The sequence below is a fragment of the Haliotis asinina genome, chromosome 5 (genome assembly GCF_037392515.1).
Source record: "Haliotis asinina isolate JCU_RB_2024 chromosome 5, JCU_Hal_asi_v2, whole genome shotgun sequence".
Classification (NCBI taxonomy): domain Eukaryota; kingdom Metazoa; phylum Mollusca; class Gastropoda; order Lepetellida; family Haliotidae; genus Haliotis; species Haliotis asinina.
In genome coordinates, this window is record NC_090284.1 from 42,997,167 (window position 1) to 43,019,878 (window position 22,712).

At 42.2% G+C, this 22,712-nt stretch overlaps 2 protein-coding genes across 2 annotated transcripts; both read right to left on the reverse strand.

The window, feature by feature from the left end:
- Positions 1-531: 531 nt before the first annotated feature.
- LOC137283868 (chitinase-3-like protein 1) lies at positions 532-7,958 on the reverse strand. Its single transcript, XM_067815546.1, has 9 exons — positions 7,846-7,958; positions 6,809-6,879; positions 5,383-5,563; positions 4,491-4,743; positions 4,056-4,180; positions 3,383-3,500; positions 2,104-2,268; positions 1,389-1,508; positions 532-696 (listed from the first exon to the last, which is right to left on the reverse strand). The coding sequence occupies exons 1-9, from the start codon at positions 7,956-7,958 to the stop codon at positions 532-534; spliced, it is 1,311 nt and encodes a 436-aa protein (XP_067671647.1).
- Positions 7,959-13,398: 5,440 nt separating this feature from the next.
- Positions 13,399-22,413, reverse strand: LOC137284391 (chitotriosidase-1-like). Its single transcript, XM_067816177.1, has 9 exons — positions 22,383-22,413; positions 18,367-18,437; positions 16,899-17,079; positions 15,839-16,091; positions 15,340-15,464; positions 14,939-15,056; positions 14,467-14,631; positions 13,806-13,925; positions 13,399-13,592 (listed from the first exon to the last, which is right to left on the reverse strand). The coding sequence occupies exons 2-9, from the start codon at positions 18,416-18,418 to the stop codon at positions 13,455-13,457; spliced, it is 1,152 nt and encodes a 383-aa protein (XP_067672278.1). The 5' UTR covers positions 18,419-18,437; positions 22,383-22,413; the 3' UTR covers positions 13,399-13,454.
- Between the last annotated feature and the right edge of the window lie 299 nt (positions 22,414-22,712).

A 22,712-nucleotide genomic window follows, 5' to 3' on the forward strand; every position in this document is an offset into this window, starting at 1 on the left:
AGTATGGAGGAGGTTTTATTGCAACTCAGTATTATTCATGAACAGTAGAACATGTCTGTTTATCTTGTTTATCTTGTTTATCTTCCAACAATAAACAATGAACTGACAGAAGCGACCTTTTACATACGTAAGTTTAACCTAAGGCAGAGACCTTTGCATTATCGGACTATCGGAGCATCCCTGCCAGACAGGGGTGCTAGTTGGTTTGTCATCGGTAGCACCCATCACAAACACACGTAGAGGCAAGTCAATGAAGCTACTTGAAAAAAACCACTTGACCATGCGTTTATACTGGTGGGTCCGTAAACTGATAGCCAAAAGACGTGCATAATATGCTGTCAATGTGCTTTTGTTCTTCATACTTACAATGCCAGTCTAGTTGATGGTTTTATGTTTCTCAACGATTACTGATGTAGCACTGATACACGTAGAAACATACTGGCTTCGGCACAATGCTAGATTCCAGTGGTACAACGACGGGTTTAGTCGCTCTATTGTTCATAGACATGCGGATACGAAATATAAAGTGTGTCACCCAAATAACGGACTGTATCTTCGTCGTTTCGTAAGGGTCTTAAATGCGCGATTCACCGCGTTCATGAGAGGGAAAGCCTTGCCACAGATGCCCTTGAAGTCGTCCATGTCTAGGGCCCACACCATCACGCCGCCAAAGCCGTGGTCGACTATGTAGTTCACCTTCAATACAAACGACATCAGTAAATGTTCTGTGTGAGCTTAAGAATCATTTTGTTTCAATGTGTGCCGTCAGTGAGGTTTGGAAATAGCCTTTTAGATTTCAGTCTTATTCAGAGTATCGAATATATTTGGCTAGGAAGAATGTGAATATACATCGTGAATGAATACGATTCTATTTGTCCCTTGATGATACCAGAGGTCCCAAATCGTACCGACGAATCCATGCTAGTCAGAGCGTTGGTCCAGATTTACTGTTCAAATGTAATGTGCATACAGAAACGGCATTAAAATGTGCGCTGAAATGGCAAATAGTTATGCTTATTCATTCAGAAACCGCGAGAACTAAATGCTGCCTTCCGGATGTTTTACGAGATTGAGGAGAAGTAAAACGCACAAATCAAGAATAGCATGCAAAGGAATGTCTCCTAAAAGTCCATTGTGTCATTGCGACTATATCATGATCATATAGTTCTGAATCTGTATCTACCGGGGATGGTAGGTGTTCGCTTAAAGGGACGTGTATCCTCTTATGCAAATTTATATGGACATCAAATGTTTCATAAAGCTGAAAACATTGAAACCTTTTTCGTTTATTTACATAATTTAGGATTGAATGGGGAAAAAATAACAGATGATCGAGCTTTGCCTAAGGGTATCAAGAACGAATTCCTGATCACAGTGGGATGTCTCACCTTGGCCGCCAGACTCTTCTGGTCATCATAACCCACCCACTGGTCCTTGCTGACCAGGTAGGGAACCTTCTGTGCGTGGATACGCTGACCAGTGGCGCCGTCCTGCAGGATCTTGCACACCTGTATACATCGACACCAGTGAGTGTACTTTCAGTTACAGTTGTGACTTTTGTTGCTGGCATTAATTCTCAGAACCATCGTATATGGAAAATACAATCATTTGATACGCCTGTACTTTCCCACGGTCAGTTTTCTTGTGTGTCACTCAGTGCACAAATATGAGACACGCTAGTGTCCCAATTACCTCTTAGAGCTAGTGTCAATTTCATAGTACGCTTGTGTCCCACCCACCTCTTGGCTAGGGTCAGACTCATCACACGCCCCAGTGTCTCACTAACCTCTTAGTGCGCTAACCCATCTCATCCAACGCTTGAGTCCAACTCATAATACGCTTGTGCGCCTGTATTCTACTCATTTCTTATAGTGTGTTAATTCTTAGTACGCTTGTTTCTCACTGTACTCTCATGCATCTCTTTGGGCGCTTATGTTTCACCCACCTCGTTTTGCGCTAGTGCCAAACCCGTAGTACGCCAGAGTCATTCTCACTTTTAAAATAATACGCTCGTGTGTCGTTGAACAGTAGTGTCAGGCTCTGTACAGAGGTTTCCAAATAATCTCATAGTACGGTATATTTACCATATAGTGTCCTACTCACCTCAAAGTACGCAAGTGTCCCACTGTGTCTCGTGTAATTGCCAGCTCTGCCAGGTCCACTCACACGCCCTCCCGACAACGTATACGTCCGACTGTAGAAGGGGACTCCGAGTAGAATTTTGTCCCTAGGGACGCCCAGATCGGTCCAGTACGTTGCAGCAAAGTCCTGCACAAAACAACCAGAACTCCACAAAGCGAGATGAATATCTTCCCTTATCCCACAGGCTTACGATCATCGTAAAGCCAGGATCGCTCTTGGAAACGGACCGAGAGTAGCAACTATTGATACTTCCGTCGGAAAATCCAGAAACGACCGTGACACGTGGAAACAAATTGAACCCAGTACAGCACTTAACAGATTGGCAGGATGTCTTCCATCAATATGCTGGATTACATGTGTCTATCACTAAGGATGTTCGTTGGCATGGCTATGTTAGGTTCGGCTGTATTCAAACAGTTTGAATGTATGTATTTGTTAGTCAAGAGGAAACATTATAAGTTGTTCAGTGGTGACGAGGGCGGCATGGGGTGACGTACCCTCGATGTTTTTTCTATGTTCCCTGAACCCGAAGGGTCAGAAGAACACGGACAAACATCGAGGGTACATCAACCTATGGGCCCCGCAAGGCCAGTGAACAACGCATTTATCTTACTGAACACATCAATGTTAATTTTGAACTGTTTGAAGCGTGAGTATGGGATCGTACACTTTGAATCTTGCATCTTGCTGTTTTTAAGCAGGCATTGTCTTCCGCGGTGTAATCCCCTTTCTTAATATTCGCACGGACTACATTTGAACGTTTTGTCAAAATCATTTTATTTGGAATGCGAGGCAAATCTTTTCGTAGCCATCGCTAGATTTTGCAGACGACACAAGAAAAACTGATTAATAGTGATCCCCCTTCCATCAATTTGCATTCGCAAAACATCGGTAATTTCCGTGCATCATGAATGATTCAAACGTTATTCAAGATAAAGAAGTACCACAACAAAGCAGCGAGTGAGTTGGCATCACAATTTTCGTTCATAACCATTTTCCCACTAACGGGCACTACAAATACTTGTACCACATCGCCTTTAAACGTCTTAATGAAGGAAGGATTTTTTTAAACAAAAACCTTATAATGATTCTAGCCGAAGGTCTTCGTACAACATAAGGAAATGGGGGACTGGTGAGAAGGAAACTTTGTGTGGCTTCTTAGATCTACACAGGGCGTTCAGATGAACGAACGTGATTTGACTTCATATTAAAATGATCCTTAATCAGTTAAATCACTTACGACGTTGCGGGTCCGATCACTGCGCGTGCCGTAGAGGGCGGAGTGGTGAGCCGCCGTGTTCAGTCCGTCCCAAATCCCGTGCATGTCGTACGTCATCAGGTTTATCAGATCAAGGTAGCTGAAAGTAATGAAACATGGAACTCTTGTCGTGGTGCTGGGTGGTGGACGGTACTACATGGTCAACATGCCAGTACTGATCTGGCCAAGACGGTGTCTGGGTTTTAGGATTGGACACCAGTACTGATCTGAGGAGGACTATAATGGGGCAATACACCACTACTGACCTGACACAGGCAGTATCTGGGTTTTAGGATTGGACACCAGTACTGATCTGAGGAGGACTATAATGGGACAATACACCAGTACTGACCTGACACAGGCAGTATCTGGGTTTTATGATTGGACACCAGTACTGTTCTGACGAGGACTATAATGGAACAACACACCAGTACTGACCTGACACAGGCAGTATCTGGGTTTTATGATTGGACACCAGTACTGTTCTGACGAGGACTATAATGGGACAATACACCAGTACTGACCTGACACAGGCAGTATCTGGGTTTTATGATTGGACACCAGTACTGTTCTGACGAGGACTATAATGGAACAACACACCAGTACTGACCTGGTGAGGACAGTGTGGGGGACAGAAATACACATCAGTACTGACCTGGCGAGCTTCACTGGCTCGTACGACAGTCTGACCTGATAACGCCCTGGGGATAAGGCAGCAGTTAGTAAAAGTCTGTCCTTGCCAGTCCGAGACGCCTCGGTGTCAAAAGCCTCGCGTATTAGCTACAAAATAAATTGAAAATTGTACATACTTTATTGATTCGGATGAAATACTCAGTATTAACTGTGTGACAAAAAACAGGTATTAGACACAATTCTATTATCAAAAGCAATTAACATGTGTTATTTCACACCAAATACGGTTGTGTCGAAAGAACCTACGTGTTTTATTCGAGTTAGACAGAACAGAAGAATGAGAAATGTAGTACGAATATAGGAACAAACTATATGTTTAATTTAATGAAGTTTGCTTGACTGTATTCGTAATCGAGGAAGAGAAGTAACAGTAGTAGAGAGTTGCTCACAGGATTACCTGGATCATCCTCGTAAATCGAAGTTTATCAGAACGAGGACTTCCTCTATCTGCCGGAAATTCCCAATCTACGTCAAGGCCGTCAAAATTTCGGCTTCGCAGAAAGCTGATGGTGTTTCCAGCAAATGTATTGATGTTGTTGACAGAAGAAACAAGGTTACTAAAGACTCTTGGACTGTCATCCCAACCTCCAACAGATAGAAGTAACTTCAGGCCGGGGGCTTCTTTCTTCAGGTCGGTAAAACGCTTGTACCTTGAAAAGTAAAGCTGAACATATGACTGTTATTACTGGCTTGACAACAATCGTATTATCAGAGCTGATGACATGGGAATCGGATGATCACAACAGATCTGGATACATGATCATTTAATTTAATCGCTCAAAGAATCTGATAATGACACAGGTTACATTTGAATTTTATGAAACAAAAAATCTATAATGTATTACAATGACCTTTCTGACATATCTTGAGGGTTTTGTTAGGATATTAGTGAGCTAGCGACACTGACGTCGCAATGTTTTCCAATCCTAGATTCGCCGTATTTCTGAACAAAGGTATTGTTCTAAATCTACCCGAGAGAGTGAGTTAGTGAGTGAGTGAGTGAGTGAGTGAGTGAGTGAGTGAGTGAGTGAGTAAGTGAGTTGGATTAATGAGCGCTGTATCAGTTGCATCAGGGCAGGTCAGCTTTACGTTGGAGATGAAGCTATAACTGACTCCAGTCTCAGATCTTCTAACACTTTAGATTATGCATGGATATTGTGCTGACAAACATGGAAACATATAAGAGGATTGTGGTTCATCTAAGGGACGGAACTCTGCACCTCGCTATGAGGCACAGTCCCGCTTAGACGGAAGAGCTGTGGCACGTATATATACGAGAGGAAACGTACATGACTGGGTCATCCAAGCGATCTGCGGGGACAATTTGAGTTCCGGAGTCGTCCACGGTGGCGAATGCGTAGGCGAGATGTGTGCAGAGTTTGACGTCGACGTCCTCGGGGTTGAAGGCCATAGGGGCGGCACGGTAACGTGCCCAGCCGGCAAAGTAGCAGAACCGGTGATATTTCGCCACTGTTGATAAGGATCCAGGGTTAGCAGATAGAACAACATTATACGTGGGCTTTTAGATACTGGTATAGATATGGTATAGACATTACCGCTACCGTTCAGTGATAGGAGAGTGAGTGAGTGTAGTTTTACGCCGCACTCAGCAATATTACAGCTATATGGCGGCGGTCTGTAAATAATCGAGTCTGGACCAGACAATCCAGTGATCAGCAACATGAGCATCGATCTGCGCAATTGGGAACCGATGACATGTGCCAACCAAGTCAGCGAGCCTGACCACCCGATCCCGTTAGTCGCCTCTGACGACAAGCATAGTCGCCTTTTATGGCAAGCATGGGTTGCTGAAGGCCTATTCTACCCCGGGACCTTCACGGGGTGTGATAGGAGAACAGAAAACTACACACATAGTGTATATTTATAGATTGTATATAGATTATTACACGAGCAAGTGTGTCAGACGATTTATACTATACGAATGTGAAATTTTATAGCTTTGTTTCGTATAAGTATGTAAGTGTTAGCCATCAAGAGCCTGCGAACTGTTATATTTTAGTGCTTTATATTTCCCCGATGCTTCATATTAAAGACAACATCTTTGAAACATTCCCTCGCGTGTATTGACGCGTGTCAACACTGACCTTGGACACTGTATCGTTGTAATGCCCCTGACGACTTTAGCGGGAGGAATGGGTGAGTGAGTAGGATTACAACACTTTTGGCAACACTCCAACAATATCACTGCAGTGACTTCAGAAACTTTGTAGCGGGGAATCGAAAAAAAAGCGGACTTCTTAACCACTAGGCTACCCCAACGTCCTGTGAACTTTGAAGAAGGCTGACACCCAAACTGATGAAGGTTTAAATACACAACATATGTTCTGTAGGTCTACATCTCAATTAATTTACGCCAGTTTCAGTTTCAGGACGCTATGTTTTACCCCTAGGCTATTTTCTCTTAGTGGTTTCAGGGACATTGGGGGTAGCCCAGTGCTTAAAACGCTGGCTCGTCGTGCCGAAGACCCAGGCTCGATATTGCTGGAATATTGCTAAAAGCGGTGTAAAACTATACTCATTCATCAGATTACATGGGTACAAAGTGTGAACCCCATTTCTGTTTCCCCGGCCGCGCTATTTCAGTGATATTGCTTGCAGCGGCATAAAACTATACTCACTCACTTACTTACTGGGTTGAAACCTGACTAAAGCTTACAAACACAACACTACCTTTCCTGTCAGACCGTAACTTACCACCAGCTTGCCATGTCAACAGCATCAGCGGCAACACCATCCACGAACACATCCCACAACAACTAAACACCCTGCAAACAAATGTTAAATATATTCCACCGCGAGCTCCACAGCATCTTACAGTTTAGTCGACACATATTTCAGATTTTTTCACAAAGCGAAAATACTGCTGACATGAGTAAGGGGTGACTTGACACTTTCGTCGTGCCCAAAGTAACCAACTTGACCCTTCGTTTCATGTGTGTAATATGGACGCGACCTCTGTCACGGGAGGCCAGTGTAGTGAACTAAGCATGTGTTTGTGGGATAAGTGACGAAGCCCATTTCAGTAATATCCCAGCCGTAGCAATTTGACTACAAGGGCAAGACACTTCATATACTGTACCCTATATGGGTTCTTCAACGCACTACAGAAAGCTGTAACCATCAGTGAGTTTGGTTCTACGCCGATATTAACAATATCCGAGCAATATCACAATGGGGGACATTAAGAATGGGCTTCACACATTGTACCCATATTGGGAATCGAACCTGGGTCTTCATCATGACGACCGAACCCCACCCCAGTAGAGATAAAATTGTTAATTATAATTAATAGAGACATCGTGCATGATATTCCTCGGTACTGTCATCAGACGTCAAATGTACGACCGAACGATCCCTAAAGTGTTTTAAATGTTTCTGCAGGATAAAGAAAAGTCGTGACGGGCCGCAAGGAAAATATGAGTCCTGAAAATGTGTATTAATTTAGTACTACATTGAATTTAATTATATAGTGTGAAATAATACATATCTTCTTCCATTGTGTGTATATGAAAACTACCCAAATGATTATACTATTAACATACTGAGATGAATTTAAAATGCCGTTAAAAATAAATAATAATGCCAAACAAAGGGACAGTAGACGTTTTTCAAGCTCGGTCAACATGAATAATCGAACACTGTCCTTCGACGTGACGAGAAAGCGCTTTAACCACTAGACTAACCGATTCACCCTCAAAAGCCCCAAACACTGTATTGACAAATCTACATACCTGTGTCCCTGAGTAGGTATGGCGTGTTTACATATTCTTCTCTGAGTGTGATCCCCTGTCGTGGGTGTGTCCACAAAGATCACACTGCTGTGCGTGTCGTTTACGCTGTACATATCATACAGGGAAGTTTCAAGTTCCGTGCGTGTACACCATTTTGAAAATGTCCTTGTAGTATCTGGCAAATAACCAACAGAACCGCTTTCTTGTCGGAGTAACATCATCCTACCTGTATGAGTGAGTGAGTGAGTGAGTGGATGGGTGAGTGGTGAGTGAGTGAGTGAGTGTGTGTGGGGGGTGAATGAGTGAGTGAGTGAGTGAGTGAGTGTGTGTGTGTGGGTGGGTGAGTGAGTGAGTGGATGGGTGGGTGGTGAGTGAGTGAGTGTGTGTGGGGGGTGAATGAGTGAGTGAGTGAATGATGTTTGGTTTATACAGTGAGCTAGTGTGCGTGTGCGTGTGCTCGTGCGTGTGCGTGTGCGTACATATTATAATCTCTAGAGATGCTGGCTATGCTGTGGCATTTTACGTTTACTGTTTAGTCCCACAGCATGCTTCATAACGTTTATCACACTGACGCTAGTTTTCACATAATTCGGTGATATTGTACCTTTTAGTTGTTTAGTTAAAAATTAATGTTCATTACCTTAGTGTCCACGCCCGCAGATGCTGACACATTCCAATCCCGCAATATGCTTTGATGGTCACTTCTACGTTGTTTAGCCTCCTCGATCTTTATATATATTTACCTCCATAATTCTTTACCCTCATGATGTTCTACCTCCAGTATATTTACCCTCATGATGTTCTACCTCCAGTATATTTACCCTCATGATGTTCTACCTCCAGTATATTTAACCTCATGATGTTCTACCTCCAGTATATTTACCCCCATGATGTTCTACCTCCAGTATATTTACCCCCATGATGTTCTACCTCCAGTATATTTACCCCCATGATGTTCTACCTCCAGTATATTTACCCTCATGATGTTCTACCTCCAGTATATTTAACCTCATGATGTTCTACCTCCAGTATGCTTTACCTTCAGAATTCGTTACCCCATGATGTTTCATCTCCAGCATGTTTTAAACTCGTTATGTTCTACCTCCAGTATGTTTTAAACTCGGTATGTTTACTTTCAGCATGTTTTTAACTCGTTTTATAAACCTAATTCTGATCACTGCCTTTAATGGTCATTATCCTTTCTACTTGCACCAATACCCGGTAAGAGGTTTTACTCCCAATGTAAAACCTGGGAATAGGTTTAACTAGATTTAAGTAAAACCTATTCCCAGGTTTTACTAGGAGTAAACCCTCGTCCCGAAAGTACCGGTTTGGAGCGATCAGCCACCGAAATCTGCATTCACAGGAAAGGAAAAACAAAAACTCTGACAACAGTGTTTTAATTGAAATTGAACGTCATTGTAACACTTCCGTGAGCGACAGTTTGTGTTGTACCGGAATCTCCCTCTGAAGTAGGAACCGACACTGTCGCAGACGTCTGAGTTTTCTTTGGAGCTGAACATGAGAGAACATCTGACGCCATTGCTTGTTGTTGATCACTGGTTCTCTTGTAAACCCTCACTGCCTCGCTTTTGTGACCTACAATAAAAGAATTCATCTTGATAAGTCATTTCAAATTGTACATAACCGTTTGAAAAGCAATTTATATGATATTGTAATCGCTTTGCTTGGGGCCATCATTGGGATTCGAACCCGGATCTTGGCATGTTAACCATAACACATGTTGACATCACAAGTTCTAGCATTTAAAATCGCCAAATTGCAATTTGGCCCAGTCACTGCAAGTTTCATTCGTGTTTTGCAGATATTCATTGAGTTACATACCAGTTTGTTCACAAATCTGTTGCTCGCTTATGTTTGCCTCGTAGAGACGGGTAGCAGCAGTGCATCTGAGCGAGTGGTTCGTTTTCCTTCCTTCAATTCCGGCTTCAGCACATATTCTCTTCACCGTTGTCTGGATTGTGTTGTGGCCCATGGGCGACTCTAGGTACCATTTTCCATCCTTAGGTTTCTTCATCGGGGTGAAGTAAAACGCATTTGCTCGAGTTGAAGATGGTAGGCTGGAAAGTTAAATTGTGTTGACATAGAATCAATTAAGTATGAAATGTTTGCATTTGTCATTTATATGCCCCTAAACCAATGCGTGCAATCATCATCAGGGAGTAAAATTATAAGACAATTTACATGCAGTATGGGTCAAGTCACCCGCATGATGTGATTAAATGAGTGGTATATCTAAAGAATGTATAACATGTATCAGAAATGTATCAGAAAACATCTAATACATACCAAAGTGACTTGTACTTCATGAAAAGGCGCACATAACATCGTTCCGGGTTCTTGGTATTTTCATACGCTCGCACCTTTTTCTTCTGCAGTTTCCTGTCTTTCACTCCCCCGGCATTTGTCTTAGAGACGTCTTCCACATACTGCAGGTACCTGCGGCCGTTCTGGTCTGTATGTGGGCCTGTAATCTGAGGTTGTTGGTGTAGTCTTAAACTCCGATGTTCCTTTCCACCTCTCAAGGCGAAGTTAAGTCCTGGAAAATAAAATTCCGTACACAATTATATAATGTTTATCTATTTTGGTCTTAACACGGGATTCAAAATATCCATCCAAACTTTGTTTGGTTTGGTTTGCCTCAAAGTGAAGTCGGGCATTTTGTTCCAGTTAATCACATTTATTTTCGATGTGAAGGTTTGATTGTAAATGCCAAAATTGCTAATATCCGACTTTTCGACAGGGAAATCAAATGCAAAATGCAACTCACCAGTTAAGTAGAGGACTGTGTCCAGGAGTTTTTGCGGCGTGCCTTCTCCAAGAGCCCCTTGTTAGCTTTCAAGTGTGACGCTATTGCCGTGAATAGCCCATACACAGTAACAGCTGGGTAGCAAGTCCCGTCCACTTTCCTCGCCTCGAATAGGAAATACTTTAGGGCTGTATTTATATCTTTAGCAGTCATATCCAGCAAGTCTTCAGTCAAGACGGACGACGACAGCGCGATGTTTGCATCCATTGACCTCGTCCGACGCTCTTCTTGCCATCGCCTGAATACTCCTTTCGCCCAATCATTTTTGTACCTTGTCGTTCTTGGAACACATCGAGATAATTTCCTTTCAATATCTTCCTCAGTCAAAGGTGCCGCGAAACGGAACAGAAAATCATCATCATCATCATCATCATCAGCAGCAGCAGCAGCAGCAGCAGCAGCAGCAGCAGCAGCATTGTCATCATCTTTCTTAAACTGCGACTGTGTTAAAAACATTTCGTCTTCGCTCTGGTTTGCCATGGTTAGCAATGAGCGGATTCAAGTAACCACGTGGTATATAACTGACTCACTCACAAAAAACACGTGCACTGCGTGAAAATCCCGTGCGTTTTCTAACTTGTGCATTAGAGTTGCGACATTGCTGTCATTCCGAATGTTCGCGGTATAGTGAGGTCCTAATTCCTTATAACGCAATATTTAAAATGACGGTTTACAAGCAAGAGAAAAAACTTCTCCTCAGTTTTGGTAGAGAATGTAAACCTTCGGGGGTCGGGAAATCCCTCGGGGCTACGCCCCTCGGGATTTCCCTACCCCTCAGGTTTACATTCTCTACCAAAACTTCGGAGGCGTTTTTTCTCCTATACATGTTTACCTCCAGCATGTTTTAAACTCGGTATGTTTACCTCCAGCATATTACCTCCTGTATGTTTCCCTGCAGGATGTTTACCTCCAGTGTGTTTTACCTTCAGTGTATTTACTGCGAGTATGTTTCCCTGCAGGATGTTTACCTCCAGTATGTTTTTACCTTCAGTGTATTTACTGCGAGTATGTTTCCCTGCAGGATGTTGTACCTCCTGTATGTTTTACCTTCAGTGTATTTACTGCGAGTATGTTTCCCTGCAGGATGTTTACCTCCTGTATGTTTTACCTTCAGTGTATTTACTGCGAGTATGTTTCCCTGCAGGATGTTTACCTCCTGTATGTTTTACCTTCAGTGTATTTACTGCGAGTATGTTTCCCTGCAGAGTGTTTTACCTCCTGTATGTTTTACCTTCAGTGTATTTACTGCGAGTATGTTTCCCTGCAGGATGTTTACCTCCTGTATGTTTTACCTTCAGTGTATTTACTGCGAGTATGTTTCCCTGCAGGATGTTTACCTCCAGTGTGTTTTACCTTCAGTGTATTTACTGCGAGTATGTTTCCCTGCAGGATGTTTACCTCCTGTATGTTTTTACCTTCAGTGTATTTACTGCGAGTATGTTTCCCCGCAGGATGTTTTACCTCCTGTATGTTTTTCTCCAGTATGTTTTACTTCGTGAATGCTTACCCCCAGGATGTATTTTTTTCACCTCCAAGGTGTTTTACCTCCAGTATGTTTTACCTCTTCTATGTTTACCTCCAGGATGTTTTATCTCCAGTTTAATTTGCCTCCTGTATGTTTACCCCAGTATGTTTTGCCTCCTGTATGTTTACCTCCAGTATATTTTACCTTGTGTGTGCATACTTCCAGGATGTTTTAGCTTCAGTATGTTTTACCTCTTCTATGTTTACCTTCAGGATGTTTTACCTCTAGTATATTTTACCTCCTGTATGATTCTGTCCAGTATGTTTTAGCTCCTGTATGTTTACCTCCAGTTTATTTTACCTCCTTTGTGTTTACTTCAAGGATGTTTTACCCTCAGTATGTTTCATTTCTTCTATGTTTACCTCCAGGATGTTTTACCACCCGTATGTTTACTTCCATTATGTTTTACCTCCTGTATGTTTCTCTCCAGTATGCTTTACCTCCTGTATGTTTACCCCAGTATGTTTTCCCTGCTGTGTGTTTACTCCCAGGATGTTTTACCTTCAGTATGTTCTACCTCTTCTATGTTTACCTCCAGGGTATTTTACTTCTAGTAAATTTTACCTCCTGTTTGTTTACCTCTAGCATGCTGGAGCTCCTGTATGTGTACCTTCATGTTTCACCTCTTATATATTTACCTCCAGGATGTTGTACCTGCATGATATTTTACTTCCAGGTAAGGGCGTTCCTCCTCAATGATGTTTTACCTTTTAGATGCTTTACCTCCGTGGTGTTTTACCTCCATGATGTTTTACACCCAATGCTTTACAATCTTTGACGTCAGTGATATTTCACCTCAATGACGTGTTACTTCCATGGTGTTTTACCTCTAGGATGTTTTACTCCATGATACTTTACCCCTAGGATGATTAGTTACACACTGCATTATGATACTTTACCTCACCGGTGTTGAATCATATACCATGCTATGACATTGTACCTCTGATATCTTGATGGGCCATACAAATGTACCAGCGGTCTTATGTCCTACCATCGTTGGTTCGAAACTCTTTTCGCTCCGAATAGGTATGTAACCACCATAGCTGTGCGGTAAGTTTCCTCCTTTCCTTCCATCTCACTCACTCACTCACTCACTCTGAGCTGAACTGACAGATGACCAGGAGAAAAAGAATGAGTGCCAACAAGGATTTCTCCGAAAAACCTTTAACCTTCTATTGCAAGGGAAAATGGGAAAGAAAATAGCTCAACGAATTTATTCACAGTACAGAACGTCGCCCAAAGTAGGAACATTCTTTATCCAACCAAAATCCCAAATGCGTTATTCACCGCGTTCATTAGAGGGAAAGCTTTGCCGCAGATGCCGCTGAAGTCGTCCATGTCCAGGGCCCACACCATCACGCCGCCAAACCTGTTGTCGATGACGTATTTTACCTACAACATAAAAATCATTACTCCCCATGGTAAACCACAACGTTTGACGGTTGTCACTGAACTCACAGAACACGTCTAAAAGTGTCTGTGAATATTTTTGAAACCACCACAAGAAAGGAAGGAAAGAAAGAAGAGAAAAGACAAAACATTAGATGATCTAAGTATCCCCGGGGATATCAAGAGAGCTTTCCCGACGACATAGGGTGGCCTCACCTTGTCCGCCAGACTCTTCTCGTCATCATACCCCACCCACTGGTCCTTGCTGACCAGGTAGGGGACCTTCTGTGCGTCGATGCGCTGACCAGTGGCGCCGTCCTGCAGGATCTTGCACACCTGCACACAGGAGCACCAGTGAGTGTACTTTCAATGACAGTTAAAATTACAAAGTTTGCGATAATTTCATACCTGGTGATATTATCGCAACCACGGTAAATGTACATGTAAGTTGGGGCGGTGGTGTAGCCTAGTGGTTAAAGCTTTGGCTACTCACGCCAAAGACCTGGGTTCGAATCGCCACATGGGTGCAATGTGTCAAACCCATTTCTGGTGTTCCCTGCCGTGATGTTGCTGGAATATTGCTGAAAGATGCGTAAAACTAATCTCAGTCTGTCAGTAAGTAAATGTAAGTTATAACCATTTGTTCTAAAGGCAACACTACTTGTACTGCTGCTGCTGCTACTACTACTACAACTACTACTACAATACGCTAGTGTACAACAACCCCACAGCACGAGTTCTACACTTCACAATTCACTAGTGTCCGCACGTCACAATACGCAAGTGTCCAACTACCTCACTGCACGTTAGTGTCCAGCCGCCCCACAGTACGGTAGTGTCCAACTTCCCTCAGAATTTACGCTACTGTCTCACTCACCTCATAGTACGCTAGTGTCCCATTCTCTTTCGTGTAGTTCCCCGCCCTGCCAGGGCCACTCACACTCCCTCCAGACACAGTGTACGTCCGACTATAAAAGGGAACTCCAATCAGAATCTTGTCCTTTGGAATGCCCAGATTTGCCCAGTACGTGGCAAGATAGTCCTGCAAAACCCAAACGTTTCAAATGAGGAAGAATTGTTTATAATAAACAGCATGTCAAGGCAATGGCACAAGAGGTCGTGACGCTATGACACCCCAAGAGATAACACCTTGACCTATCACCGTTTACGTCCCAGCACAATGGCGATTATAGAGGATCTCTATCATCACAATTGCATTTAAAGCTTATTTCTTCATTACCAGACAGGGAATCTCAGATGAAGACACGGTGTCAATGTTTACATTAAAGCCTCAAAGAGATTTTCTTATCCCTGCTAACCAGATGGCAAGATACGCATGCGTCACTTACGACGTTGTTGGTCTTGTCGGTGGGCGAGCCAAAGAGGGATGAGTGGTGAGCTGCCGTTTTCAGCTCCTCCCATTCTCCGTGCATGTCATACGTCATCAGGTTTATCAGATCAAGATTACTGAAAATGGTTTAATCATGGATGTACTAGTTGAAGAGTGAGCTGGACATTTTAATCAAGAGGCGCTCACGAGGATTGTACCGGCCGAACGATGTATGGGTCATGGTAACACGTCAATACTGACCTTACGATGTATGGGTCGTGATAACACGTCAACACTGACCTGACGATGTGTTGATGGTCATGATAACACAGCAGTACTGACCTGACGATCTGTGAATCATGATTACACAACAGCACTGATCTAACGATGTATCGGTTATGATAACACAACAGTACTGACCTAGCTAGTTTGACAGGTTCATACGACACGCCAATCTGATAGGGAGTTGGGGACAGGGCCGCGGTCAGTAAGAGTCTTTCATTGCCCGTCTGAGATGCCTCGGTGTCAAAAGCTTGACGTAGGAGCTTAAAGAGAAAGTCATGCCATATAACATGCTATTAAAATAATCAAAGTGAAATATCATCTACATTCACCTCTTTGTAATTTTCCATTGGTGTGAGTGACGCCACTTGCAATATTTCAGCAATGTCAGAGCTATGGATTTCAGACACGGGACGCCTGTCCTCGAAGACTACTTTTCTGTTCACACTGAATGATTTTGCAGTTTTCCATGAGATGCCTTCCTTGTGTATCTTTGAAATGAAGTTTTGAAGAGATCTTCTCTGCTTCTCGCACTTTTAATAACACTGAGGCTAAATGCTTATTTTGAAGGTGATAAATCGACGCTGACCTTTCACGTCTGTGTGAAATTTGGTAGAGACTTTAAGCAATGGATCACCTGGATCATCCTTGTGAAGCGCTGTTTGTCACTCGGGGAGCCTCCTCTCGTTGCTGGAAATTCCCAGTCTACGTCAAGGCCGTCAAAATTACGGCTACGCAAGAATTTGATAGCGTTTGCTGCAAAGGTGTTAATGTTGTTATCGGTTGATGCCAGAAGAGAGAATTCTTTCAGCTTCCCTTTCCATCCACCAATAGAAAGAAGCATTTTTATGTTGGGATCCTGTTTCTTCAAGCTAGTAAACCGTCTGTACCTTAAAAGCAAAAGATAAAACATAGATGTTTTACGTCGTCGATTAGGTATCTTAATGATAAATACATTGGCGGTCGCAGTTCCCTGAACAGGGTTGTGGCCCTTAGAAGTGTTAGGATTCCCTGACTTTGACCAGGTTATACTCGCCACACCTGTGTTTCAACAAAGTGATTCATTTCTACATGTGTAGCACCTTGATTCCCTCACACATGAGAATGACGATATATAATCTTGCGGCTTCAAATGTAACTCACTCATTTGTTCGTGTTACGTCCGAACAACAAAGGAATAGGAAGGTTCAATAAGTCCATCAGCTGTGTGATTTTTTTTAAAAAAAAGATATGTTTGGATAAATCACCAGTGGAACCATATTTGCAAAAACAATTTGCACATTCCCCTGCAATAATGACGCAATTCAAAACCCAGAGGTAAAGATAATGACTATATGCAACATCAAAATTAATTCGCATTAAGGACAAGTGTTTTGGATTTTTTCTGATGTCATCTGATTTTGGAGTACGGGTAGCCAATGCAGGGGCGAATGCAGCTTTTTTTTAGAAATTAGGGTGCACTCTATTGACAAAGGGGTGGGGATGGGGTGGGTGGGTGGGTTGGTGTTTGGGGGTGTGGGGCTGTGGTGCACATTCCTTTTTCGAGAGAGTTTTAATGGTCATTTAATAAAGTTTCGGGACAAAAGGGCTTGGGGGTGCGTACACCTGCACCCTCCCCTGGATCCACCTATGCAGTGACACGAAACTTGGAAGTGCTATGTCGACAAGGTTATCCAGGGTAATGAAAGTGCTCATACATCTGTGGATCGTCCGTGGGGTCTCCAGGGATGATTTTAGTTCCGGTGGAGTCAATTTCGGCAAAGGCGAAAGACAGGTGTGTGCACAGATTAGCACTGACGTCCTCAGGGTTGAAGGCCACGGGATTGGCACGGTAGCGTGCCCAGCCGGCAAAGTAGCAGAACCGTTGGTATTTCACCGCTGTTGATGAAGAACAAGAGCGTACGTTACCGAACAAACCTTGGTTCAAGATGCATTCCATTGTTTTCATCGTAGATGCTTTAACTAAATTCTGAACGTGATTTCCATAACGTATCGACCCGTGAAGATCCGGGTTAGAATTGATCTTCAGCAACACATGGTTGTCGTAAGAGGCGACTAACGGGATCGGGTGGTCAGGTTCACTGCCTTTGTCTCGTCGTCGTATCCCAATTGCGTAGAGCCATGCCCAAGCCCAGACTCAATTATTTACAAACCGCTATATAACTGGAATATTGCTGAGTGCAGAGTTAAACAAAACCAATGTAAAACATAACATGTCATATATGACATGCCTTTTTAAGAAACATAGTTACAGACTTGTTTTCTTACACTGTCACAAGTTTTGCATGCCTACCTATTATAAATTCACAGCACATAGCTCTGAACACTCGACTACAAGAAAGTAAACTGTCGGACAAAAGTGGATGAGTGAAAGCGTTTTGGTTTTATGCAATACTACACTAATACCACGGCGGGGAACCCAAATATGGGTTTCACTCGTTGTACTCATATGTGGAATCGAACCCGGGTGTTCGGCGTGACGAACGAACTTTTAGGTGCTAGGTTTAACCCACCGCCCTGGGTATAAAAAAGTACACACATACCCGTGTGAGACGTTGCCTAACCAAGAAATGAAAAAAACATGAATACTTGATGGGAATATACACATGCACAAAAGTTAAGCACCACGATTTCATAGTGTCTTGATTTCACCACTGGAGATCAGAAATACAAACTATAAATGCTTATGACTGTCAAGATATGAAAAAGAAAAAACGTTCTGCACGTGCAACTCCATTTCCCTACCATCTGAATCTTGAAAATCAAGTTTCACACAGTTGGTTTCACTGGTCTGTTGTGAGATAATCCTTTAACTTTCAGCGGTTCAAAGCATCCAAAACCCACTTTCCAATTATATACATGTACTTTCTATTGTTAGACGGTTTACAAACTACTTTTGACTTGAGGGAATAACCTGTCGGGATATTTCTAATAACAACGATGGATAAGGAAAACTATTATGTGGACACTATCGCTGTCCGTGTTGGGGCGGTGATAGCCTTGTGGTTAAACCATTCGCTCGTCACGCCGAAGACCAAGGTGCGATTCCCCATTTAGATACAATGTGCGAAACCCTTGTCTGGTGTCCCCCGCCGTGCTATTGCTGGAATATTGCTACAACTAAACTCATTCACTCACTCAGTGTTCATACAGCAGTACACTTACCTTGGGCCTGCCATGCTAGCAGCAAGAACACAAACTGTAAGTACAAACACATCCCAAAACACCTGTACAGCCTGCAAACAAATGGAAAATGTATTCAACCACAAGGGTCACATTATCGTTTAGTATATTTTAGTTAATGGAAATGAAACAGTTTCAAATGGAGATAGAAAAAGAAATGAAAAAGTTTGAGATGGAGAAGGAAATAGAAAGAGAGATGGAAAGAGACAGGGATAGAAAGGAATCAGAGTTGAACAAATTGGAAGTTGACAGAGAAAATCCTATGAAAAACCTTGAAAACCATTCTCAACCCTCAGATTCTTCCTCTTTTGACATTGCAAGGCTAGCTAGGCTGGTACCCCTTTTAATGACAAAGAAGTAGGCAAATATTTTCTACATTTTGAGAAAGTTGCTGAAAATCTCAAGTGGCCTAGGCAGTCATGGACTATGCTACTGCAAACTGTTTTGAAGGGTAAAGCTTGAGATGCTTGTCAGTACAACAAAGCTCAGATTATGATCTTGTCAAGAAAACTATTTTGAAAGCTTATGAGTTAGTGCCTGAGGCTTATCATCAGAAATTCAGAAATGCTCACACAAGGGACGACGAGACTTTTGTAGAGTTTGCTAGAGAAAAAGAAACATTGTTTGATAAGTTGTGTGGGTCTAAGGAAGTCACCAATTTTGATGGTTTGAGACAGTTAGCGTTGATGGAAGATTTCAAGGTGTGTTCATTCTGACCTTAAGACCTCTTTGGATGAACAAAAGGTTGATGACTTACATAAGGCAGCATTGTTGGCAGATGATTATTGTTTGACTCGCAAGAGTTCTTTTAGGTCTTCCGGTAATACAAAGTTTTCTGACCAAAAGGACTTTTGTCGGGGGAAGACTTCAGGACATGCAGGTTACAGTGGTGTTAGAACAGGTTCAAATTCTAGTGGCAAGCAGTCACATACTTTTCAATCTAAGTCTAAGACTACCAGTGGTTCTGATCCTCTTTGTGCATATTGTAAGAAGCCAGGTCATTTCATCTGTGCATATTACAAAACTCCAGTTTAGAAATAAGGCTACATGTTCCCTAAATGCTTTTGTGTCCATTGCACCTAAGCCTTTCTTTACAGGTGGTTCTGAGGAGAGTTTTGTTTGTGAGAGTCTCCAGATACTGTAGTTCGGAAGGAGTTTTTGCCCTTTGTTTATAAGGGGTCTGTGTCACTTATGGGAGATAATTCTACCCCACGGCCCGTTATTATCTTGAGAGATACTGGAGTTCTTCAATCTCGGATTTTGAAGGATATTTTGCCTTTGTCAGATGAGTCTTCAACTAACTCAGATGTTTTGCTTCAGGGTATAGATGACAATTCTTCTGCTCCTCTCCATTTTGTGAGTTTGACTTCAGATCTGATTTCAGGTGAGGTGAAAGTTGGTGTTCTTGACTCTCTCCCAGTTCCGGATGTCGATTTGTTGATCGGTAATGGTCTTATGGGGGCGAAAGTTGGCACTGATCCAATTGTCACTGTTTCGCCACAGAGTTCAGTTAGTACAGAACATTTGGAGGATGAATTTCCAGGCATTTTTCCTTCTTGTGCAGTGACTCATTCAATGTCGAAAGATATTTCTTCTAAGACATCTTTGCAGAATGATATCATTTAAGATTTATCAGGTACATTCATGGATCATTCCTTGTGTGAGGTAGAAACGGATGACTTATCTTCAAAGAGTAGTAGCTCTTCAGGACTACTTGATAAGTCTGATAGTTTGTCAGGTGGTGAACACATTCATTCCAGCTTATTAGTGCACAGGCTGAGGGTGTTGAAGTGCAGAAGTTGGCTAGTAAGGCTGTTTCTTTTGAGGAGGATAGCAATGTGCCAAGTTGTTATTACTACAAGGATGGTGTTCTGGTGAGGAAATATAGGTCGCCGGATGTTCCTGCGGAGGATGAATGGAACTTGTACTATCAAATTGTGGTACCGAAAGTATTTCAAAAACATGCACTGTCATTGCCACACGAAAGTCCCATGGCGGGTCATTTGGGTGTCAACAAAACTTGTGAGAACATTTTGGCACTTTTCTTTGGGCCCAGTTTGAGACAAGATGTGACTGAATTTGGTAGGACCTGTCATGTATGCAAAACTGTTGGGAAACCAAATCAGAAAATCCTTCCGCTACCTTAAAACCTATACCGACTTTTGAGGAACCTTTCAGTAGGGAGTTATTATTGACTGTGTGGTCCACTACCTAAGACTAAGTCTGGTAATCAGTATTTACTCACAATTATGTGTGCTTCTACCAGATTTCCTGAAGCAATTCCGCTTCACAGGATTATTGCTCCTGTGATTGCCAAGGCTTTGATCAAGTTTTCACCTTAGTTGGTTTGCCAGATGTTGTTCAGTCTGATCAGGGCTGAAATTTTATGTCTAAGGTGTTTCAACAAGCTATGTACCAGTTAGGTAGTGAGCAAGTTAAGTCATGCTTATCATCCAGAGTCACAGGGACCTTTAGAAAGGTTCCATTCAAAATAATATGATCAAGACTTATTGTTCTGGGACAGAGAAAGATTGGGATGAGGGTGTTCATTTGTTGTTGTTTGCTGTCTCAGAGCCAGTTCAGGAAAGCTTAGGGTTTAGCCCCTTTGAACTTTTTTATTTGCACATTTTTTTCTGGGTACAGAAATACCTTAATATTCCCAAGCGTGTATACAGAGCTGTATTCAAAGTTTGCTATCTTGCCTGCACCAGGTGTAGCCTATGACAAGAACCCAGCTGCACCAGCCAAATTCCAAAATTTCAGTTGTAGAGTAGTGTGTAAAACATCAGAGGTTTCGGTGTATATAAACTTGATCTAGTTATTCAAAGTGTAGGAGAAAGAGGAGCTGACATATGTATGCTTATAGACTTATTGTTGATGTATTTCTGAAAGATTGACTTGCACTTTGTGCAGGTTAGATTCATAAGTAGGTTCATTTGGTAAAATTAGGCTGCACCAGTGCAAGCAACAAAGCATTAAATCAAGAACTGATATGCATTCACAGCCCCTCTGGTCACAGTGTGCGTGAGCCACTTAAAAGAACAATGACTCAATGACAGACCTGAGATCAATCTGTTAGACTATATAGCTACATTTAGGCACAGACTATCAAAAGCAAGTGAGTTGGCCAGAAAAAAAAACTTGAAAGTTTCACAAGAAAAAATGAAACAGAACTTTGACAGAAAGTCAAAAGAGAGAATTTTTACTGGTGGTGAGAAAGTGTTAGTTTTCATTCCCATTCGTGGTCAGTCACTGAGAGCAAGATATCAGGGTCCCTATGTTGTTGACAAAAAAGTTAGCGACACAGACTATGTCGTCCTGACGCCTTAATCCTGTTACCCCTGTCTCTCTCTGATAAAACACTGGAAACACTTGGAACACTTGTCCACACGATCACGCCTTGCAAGCAGTGCGTGACCCATTTATGCGAAAATACACATTAGCAATATCACTAACCCTAAAGACACTGGAGATACGTCGTTTGTACAATAGATGAGGTTGATGTACAACGCTTGTATAGGAGATTGAGGAAGTCGATTGGAACCCAGTTAGATGGTACACAAAGACTGAATTAGAGCTTATACAAAAGATAGTAGCATAGCCATAAAAATGTGATCATTCTTCATCAATTCAATTCTAAAACGCCCATCAAAGAAGCATTTCTGACCTGTTCTAATTTGTCATCGAACAGATCTGTGGTCAGTAGTCTGAAGAAATCAAACATAGAGAAAAACACTAAAACCCATTCCATACGTAGTCTCTTCTAAAGTGTTTTCGGCGTGCGATTTCGACTATATCATTAAAATGTGTTAATCACCTTCAAAGGGTAATGATTCCTGTATTCGAGGAAGAGATCATCGTATTCTTCCCCACCTGTGACATGCGTCACAAAGCTTGACGCAACGTTTCCTTAATTAAATGTCACGTCAACTAAAGCAATTAAAAAAATCTGACGTAACCGAAAAACCAAAAAAACACCACTGACCAACTATACATACCTGTGTACTTATGGGAAAACCGAACGTGTATGGTGGCTTCAGGGACTGTATGCTGATTTTAATCACCTGTTGTAGGCGTGGCCAGATAGTAGAGTTCAGCATGTGTTTCTTACTTGTGATTGTGGACTCGTGGAATGCAGGTACCGAACAGTAAAGGTGGCAATGAGACAATGAATCATTTCAGCGATTATTATTTTCAAAATAAAATCAATAAAGAAAAGAAAAAGTTTTCTTGACTTTTAGAAAGCATTTGTATTTTTTTCAGTTTTCAATTGTGATTTGAAAACATCAAATGTCGACTGATTTTTTTGTTTTTTCCAGATGAATCTA